This window comes from Cryptomeria japonica, chromosome 7, assembly GCF_030272615.1.
Source record: "Cryptomeria japonica chromosome 7, Sugi_1.0, whole genome shotgun sequence".
Lineage (NCBI taxonomy): Eukaryota > Viridiplantae > Streptophyta > Pinopsida > Cupressales > Cupressaceae > Cryptomeria > Cryptomeria japonica.
The window spans coordinates 271,570,815-271,578,823 of NC_081411.1; the positions used below are offsets into that span (position 1 = coordinate 271,570,815).

The following is an 8,009-nucleotide window of genomic DNA, read 5'->3' on the forward strand; positions in this document are numbered from 1 at the left end:
CTCCTTTTCAGATTTTGCTGATGATGATGATTTCACATTTGATGATTCTATACATGATGATCACACTTCTTGTGATGGTTCAAATTTTGAGGAGAACTTTGGGCACTTGAACATGGGGATTCTCACATGTGACCCCATTCTTGAGCCTTGTATTTCATCTCCTCATATTGATATCACATCACCTATTGCACCTGATGATGCGGATAGTGCGACAGTTTTGCCTTCATGTGATTCAGTGCAGCAGGATATTCATTGTCTTCCAGCTTCAGATTCATGGGATGATTACTTGACAGATATTGCAGGTTTATTCATGGAATCCTACATTGCAGATTTGGGAGACATCATTGATGACATTCATCTTCTCTTTGATGAAGGTGATCCTTCTTCGATTGTTGCGAGGGCACACTCTGAACCTCTTGTTCATTCTCTACATGATCATTCTTTCGAGGTTGACATGATTGTGGATACTTATGTACAGTAGTTGGAGGAAGTCTCTTTATTTTTCGAGGAGACATGTGAGTCTTTGGGACATGTTCTACATCCATCTCCACTAGATCTTGGAGTGCCTTTTTCAGCAGTGTGGCACAGTTTACCACCTTTGGAGGGGGTATCTTTCAGCATCAACATGGGGACACTTGAGTAGTTTTTAGAGATTCCTTTCATCATGAGTTTTCTTCATACATTTTCCCTTCATGATTGGGGAGACTTCATGGATACACCTTTGGTTTTGTTTCTTCCTAAGGGGAGGAATGTTGTTCGATGTTCATGGAGCAGTTTCTTCATACATCAAGCTTCTATCATTGGTGCAGATTCCACATTGAGGGGGGGCTTCCTAGCTTCTCTTCTTCTCTCATATGGGGGGGACTTTTTCCTCACATGGGATTTTGTCCTTCACATTCTTCTATGAGAGTTCTCTTGTATGTTTTTCATCTCTCTTTTGGGGGAGGGTTTTTTCCCATTGGGTTTTTCTCTCTTTCCCCACTTTGTGAAAGTTTTCATTGCATTGGTTTGCATACATTTGCATTTGTACATGGGTACCTTACATGGCCTAGTAGCTGGGACCCATCTTGCATTGCTTAGTTGCATTGTTGACTTAAGTGCATTCCCCTAAGTTGCACTTAAGGGGGGGTGTTGGTGTAAATAACTATTCATCTTGGATATTATTACACTTACTTAAGTTTACTTAGGAAATGCATTTCATAGTAGTTTGGGTATGAGACACTTGGGTGTTTGTGCCACATTGGGATAGTGTGTGTAGGAGAAATTCCACCTTTTATGGTGTTGATCTTGTTGTTACACTCCACATTCAGTGGGTGATCCACCTCATGTGTACTATTATATTATTTCTCCTACCTACCCTTGTTTCTTATTGAGCCACATGTCATGTTTGTGTGCTCACATATCCCTAGCCTTGCCCATATAAGAAGGCTCATCTACATTGTATGTAATTATTATTATTGATCATTTTCTATTGATGAGAATACAGTTTATTCTTGTCCTATATTGTGTCTCTATTTTGTACATTTCATTGAGCTCTTGATCTTGGCAAAATCTCACACCTTTTAGGGATGAGGTCTTGTGTGATGTTGTATCTATGAGTGCTTGTCATGTCTTGTTGGGGAGACCTTGGCAGTTTGATAGAGGATCTATTTATGACTATAGAAGAAACCTAATCACTATTGAGAAAGATGGGCAGAAGTTCACATTGACTTCTTTGAAGGAAAAAGAGAAGGAGGTGAAGAATCTAAACCTTGAGAAGAGTTTTACTACTAAGAAACTGGTCGTAGAGGTTATACCGGAAGGTGACTTGAGTTTGCAGAAAAATATGATAGAATCAATTGCAGAGGTTATACAGAAAGGTGACTTGACTTTGCAAAAAGATCTAATAGAACCAGTTGCAAAGGTCAAACTGGAAGGTGACATGAATTTGCAGAAGGATCTAATAGATGAGCTTGATGGACAGATGAAACCAGATGATAGAAAGCTTATGGAGACAAACTGAATGAAGTCTTTTGGCTAAAGAAAATTAGAGTTGCAAAAAAAAGAGAACATTAGACAAAGACAATGTGCAGATCTGAAGAAAAGGAAGAGAAACAAATAGAGATAGGGGTTAGACAAGCTAGTTGAGATACTAGAGGAGCCAAAGAAGAGGATGGCAGATCAGGAAGATGTTTGGATCAGAAATGAGCATGGGGTCTTTATCTTGAATCCTTTTAGATGTTCAAGAGTTGCCTCTCATAGAACATCTCTTTCTACGTGGGGTGTCTGATGTAGGAGCATCCCTGGTATATGAGCAATCTTGCATCAATAAAAAATAATTTCCTTTCAGTTTAGTTCTTGTTTAGTTCATTGTGTCATTTTTGTGTTCTTACCAGTTGGTACCAGTAGTGGCTTGCTTTTCATTAAAGATCCTATTTCAGTTTCCAGACTGGTTCATGTGCTTAACTCCATATTTTTAGTCCATTTGGATTCTTTTCCGATCAGTTATCGCTTCCAGTTGGTTCTCCTTCATTATCGAAGTGATTATTGTCATGTCGATCTATTTTGGGTCTTATTCGATGTTCTTTGGCATGTGGCCGGCCTTCCTGCTAAACCGCACCTCTTGGTTGTTATTTTTTGGAAGGATTTCTTTAATTCTTAGGGCTAACCTAGTTACACATTTCATTTTCCTCCATTGGTAAATGTAATCTTGTGAGGCTGAGCCGGATATGTTTCGGTAGGTATAAATATGGCATTGTGTAATCATTTGTAGGGGAAAAGGATGTAGAATTGAGGAAAAGGACTTAGATTCACATTTAGTGATCCGGTTGATTCTCAGAGTCCCAGTTGGATTGTATCTTGCTTGAAGCTTGCATGTAACTGATTAACTACGAGATGTTCAAAAATTATTATATGATGATAACTAGATGGTTTCCAGAAGTTGTAAGGTAATAATATGATTTGTTTATGTAATCTTGCTATGTTTTCTTGTTACTTCCTTTGTGTTACTCTTGCTGCATAAGCCAATCAACTCTATTTTGAGGGTTTCACTAGTTATGGCTACATCACCTTTTGTTGTCAAAGTATCTTTCATAAAAAAATTAAATATGTTTTCATCTTATAAATTTTATAAATATATTAACTTTTGTTTGTGGTCTTGTGTTCTAATCCATTTTGATGTTTCTTCTTGCTTATCCTATGTTGTGTTTCCTCATGTTTCCTTGCATTGGTCTCTTATGATTGTACACTTCCATTTTATACCATATTTGTGTTTGATATTTAAAATATATATCTGTGTAATATAAGAACAATACAAGCTCCTTACAACCAAACACATTAGAAATCACCTATAGAAGATTAGGAATCACTACTTAGAAACCCACTTTTATTTAAAAATCACCACTAATAGAAGACCAAGAGTAACAACTTAGAATTCCATTTTAGATGTTCCTATGTGTAACTAAACCGAGGTCTTCATAATGAGAACCCGATGCTTTAATCAATTAAGCTCAAGACCTTAGAAAATATAAAATTTGTTCTTGTTTCAAGGAGTTTAAGGATTTATGTGAAAGTTGACTCTGTGACAAGCATTTTAAACTGTAGTTTTACATTTTTAATTGAATTTTTGAGTTCAAAATGTACATATTATTCACCAAAAGGATGTAGTTCAACTATTTGAGCAAAATTGATGAGGATGATGACATTTTATTTGAAAATGCCATCCAGAAAAGTTTAAAATCCCTAGAGGTTTGATATAAAGAATGAGGATGGGACCATGCCCCCAAAGAATACTCTTAAATTAAACACCCCTCAAATCTTAAATTTTAGCTAAAGAGGCATTAGCATTAGCATTCCCCTATATTCACTAATTAAATAAAAATATATACTATTGAAGAGTATAAAATCCTCCCCAAAAAAATACATATGTGAACAAATAAACACATATTATCTCAATTGAAATAATTAATATAATGTCAATATGATTTGATAGTAGTTATGTATGAAGTAGTATACTCATTCCACAAAAGTTTAAATTTGACGGACAATAAAATGGCATCTATGCAAGGATGAAAATGCACCATTGGAAATATTTTTATATTAATTGAAAATAATAAGGGACACTTGTATTCTAATTTTAAAATTAATAGCAATATTCAAGTGCAGGTACACCCGGAAACAATTTCTAATATTCTTTTGTTTAGTTGAACCCCACAGCAAGTGTGCTTATTTAATTCACTTAAATACAATTTTAAACTATCGTTGACTTTCGAAATAAAAAAACTGAAATAGATACAACTCACCAACCGGTTCTTGTTTAGGCAAATGTACACGGACTCTACAAAAGAAACTGAATATAAATGGAAGCTATGCAGTCTTCAAAATGATACAAGACCCTTGAACTTGCATATATGCTGGAGAAAATAAAATATTTAGCTCGAGTTTGCAAGTATAGGTGAGTCATGGCTGCTGATGAAGCGGAAATGGTTTTAGATGGATCTGTGGATTTGAGGGGAAAACCAGTTGTACGTGAAAGGACAGGGGGCTGGAGGGCTTGTTCTCTAATCATTGGTAATAACTCGATAATCTCTCTCTCCATCAAGCTTCTCCTTTTATTATTTGCTGCTTTTTCTTCTTTTACGAAGACCCTTGTTTTGATTTTGTATATAGGCTACGAATTTGTTGAACGATTGGCATTTGCGGGCGTATGGGCAAACTTAGTGGTGTATCTGACCACCAAGCTGCATGAAGGCACTGTTTCCTCCGCTAGGAATTCCAGTAATTGGAATGGCACTCTCTGGATTACTCCTTTAATTGGGGCATACATTGCCGATACATACTTGGGCCGCTTTTGGACATTCATAGTATTTTCTTGTGTATATATTCTGGTAAGGACTAATAGCACTCTCTAACCTATTGACTGTCAAATGGGTTCTCTGAAAGAGCATACTTAATTTCCTTTTGGTGCAGGGAATGGGGATTTTGACTCTGGCACAAACATTGAAGTCTCTCAGACCGCCAGAATGCACACCCAATGAAATCTGTCATAAGGCATCGTCTCTGCAGATTGGGATTTTTTACTTTGCTTTGTATATTCTTGCTGTGGCTTCTGGAGGGACCAAACCATGCATCTCCACTATTGGTGCGGATCAGTTTGATGAATTTCATCCCAAGGAAAAGCTGCGGAAGAGCAGCTTTTTCAATTGGTGGATTTTTGTTGTCTTCGGTGGAAGTGTCGTTGGTCAGACACTGATTGTGTATATCCAAGATAACATTAGTTGGGGATTGGCCAGTGGAATCATAACGGGAGCCCTAATAATATCCTATATTTTGTTCATGATAGGAATTCCACTATATAGACATAAAGTTCGGGCGGGTAGCCCACTGAAGCGAATGGCTAAAGTCATTTCTAGGGTTATTCAGAACTGGAAAGTGCAGGTTCCTACAGATGCATCCTGTCTTTATGAAGTAGATAGAAAGGAATACCTTTCTCAGGGTCGATACCCAATTGGTCATACAAAACTAATGAGGTTAGAATTTAGTCCCTATATAACGTTTTAAGATTAGTTTTCTACGAATTTTATGCAAATGGTAGATCGGGATTGGAAAGTGAATTTGATTTAATAGTTTTACATGCCTGATTTAATTTTGAATGACAGATTTATGGACAAAGCAGCCATGCAAACTACCTCTGGCTCTAATCCCTGCACTGTGACAGACGTGGAGGAGACAAAGCTCGTGATAAGAATCCTTCCAATTTGGCTGACTCTCATTTTCCCGAGTACTTTATTAACTCAATCTGCAACACTTTTCATAAAGCAGGGCATGACTCTGAATAGGCATATGGGTCCTAACTTCCAAATTCCTCCAGCTAGTATCGGAGTTTTTCTTCAAATATCAATGCTCTCCTCCCTTGTACTTTATGATCGCATCTTAGTCCCAGTATGCCGAAGATTCACTGGAAATCCACGAGGCATAACAATACTACAGAGGATGGGAGTTGGTCTAGTTCTCTATACTTTTTCTATGGTAGCAGCCGTAATAACAGAAATGAAAAGGTTAGATGTCGTTAAAAGCCATGGTCTTGCAGATGATGCAAATGCAATTGTGCCACGGAGCATCTTCATACTGCTTCCAGAGTTTAGTGTAATGGGTATCGCAGAAGCCTTTTTAGAAGTAGGAAAATTGGAGTTCTTTTATGATCAAGCACCTGAGAGTATGCAAAGTTTGGGAACTTCACTGTATGCAGCCTCGCTGGGAGTTGGAGCCTTTCTCAACAGTGTTATACTCACCGCTGTAAATAACATTACAGGGGGAGGGGGTCATCAAAGCTGGATATTAGATAATGTGAATGCCTCACGCTTCCATTACTATTTCGCTTTGTTAGCAATTCTCAATACCCTCAACTACATTTTCTTTTTGACCTTGTCCTGTTTCTACACATACAAGAGAGAAACAAGCCAAGTGTTCGGTGAAGAGTACACCAAGTCAACAGATATAGCCCCCTCTAACAATCACAATGGTGATGGGATTCACGAAGGCATTCAGTGAAAGTAAAAAAAATCATATTGCATCGAGTAAATCGTTTGTCGAAATAATTGTAATTGAAAATATAATAAATATGGTTGAATATGCTATTATTGTTGCTAGCGACTATGTAGAATATGTTATTTTAAATTTAAGGTTAATGGTCTTGCTTAGCTCCATGTGGGCATCTCGTCGTATTGTCTCGCGATCCTCAAATGTTGCTCACTCCAACGAGGATAAACGTGAGGATGTCAATTTTTTCTTTTTAACAAGTTTTGTAATATAGGAAATGTTTTAGAAAGACGAATAAAATAATATTAAATACATAATTTTTTTTTGGAAGAGATTTTATGCAGTTAATAAAAAATTAAAAGCATGAAATTTGTATAGTGTTCTAACATTTACTCTCTTGTTCTGATGATGGATCATGGTGTTTGATCCCAACGTTGGAAACAACAAAATCTACATGGTCAAATCTATAAAAATACAAGCTAATAAAAGTTGTAAATTTAATTAGGGTAAGGAGTTAAGTCCATGTTTAAGAAGAGTTCACTCCATATTCATCCAACCTCCCAATTACCAACTTTAAAAAGAAAATGATAATTAAAAGCTCACTAACATATTTTACATGTACCAATAGCCTCCTCTAGAAGTTAAAATTTTAATATTTAATTGGAGGAGCTTTGCAACTTTATTGGTACCTATTTCACACAATTACTAGGGAATTTGTGCATAAGTATTGGTCACCACAATTATTTGAGGAATATGTATTAACCTTTGTGCATAAGTATTGGTCACCACAATTATTTGAGGAATATGTATTGGTTATTATAGGAGTAGCTGTGTAAAATTTTGTGGTGGTTGTAGTGCATAGTTATTGGGGTTGTTATAAGTAGGTATCAAGCGCCACCTTTAAATGACCAGTTTTTAACCTTTGTGTACGTAACAATAGCTAACACAATAGCTTGAAGCTCTTAAGTCATATATGAAGACTAAATTTTTTTTTGTCAAAATCTGATGTACCATTTAGGAGCTTAAAGTGCATGAAGTTAGCTATAATGACTTTTTGTACCCTTTCCATATATATATATATATATAATTAGACATGTTTGGACATTTAGTTTTAATAATTTACAACAATCATACCATTAAAATTAATATAGAATTTTTGTGAAAACAAAGAAACTATTAAACAATAGTATTTGTGTAAAAGAAAAATGGAATTAAATATTTCCAATTCCTAACTAATTACATTTTATGTTCTGATTCGATTTTATAGAGCTTTTCTAATCTAATATTAAAATAGATTTTTTCTAATAGATCATTTTGAATTTCTATTGATGATTATTGTTATTTCTCTCATGATTATATGATAGGTAGTGATTGTATTTCTACATCAATTACACAAATCATAGTATTGTTAGGGGTATATCTCGATATGTCTCGACACCATTATTTGGATAAACACTAGGATGTTAATATGGATATATTTTTGAACATGGGAA

The 8,009-nt window shown here is 35.8% G+C and overlaps 1 protein-coding gene across 1 annotated transcript; it reads left to right on the top strand.

Annotated features, from left to right (window-relative positions):
* Positions 1 to 4,439: 4,439 nt before the first annotated feature.
* On the top strand, positions 4,440 to 6,528 carry LOC131046057 (protein NRT1/ PTR FAMILY 5.3-like). The gene is made up of 4 exons (XM_057979715.2): positions 4,440 to 4,548; positions 4,648 to 4,865; positions 4,948 to 5,507; positions 5,637 to 6,528. The coding sequence occupies exons 1-4, from the start codon at positions 4,440 to 4,442 to the stop codon at positions 6,526 to 6,528; spliced, it is 1,779 nt and encodes a 592-aa protein (XP_057835698.2).
* Positions 6,529 to 8,009: the final 1,481 nt, after the last annotated feature.

Excerpts from the sequence above, each read along its gene's own strand:
- LOC131046057 (XM_057979715.2), top strand. The coding sequence starts at position 4,440 with ATGGCTGCTGATGAAGCGGAAATGGTTTTAGATGGATCTGTGGATTTG. Across the intron at positions 4,866-4,947 it reads TTTCTTGTGTATATATTCTG|GGAATGGGGATTTTGACTCT; the intron begins GTAAGGACTAAT and ends CTTTTGGTGCAG. Across the intron at positions 5,508-5,636 it reads GGTCATACAAAACTAATGAG|ATTTATGGACAAAGCAGCCA; the intron begins GTTAGAATTTAG and ends TTTGAATGACAG.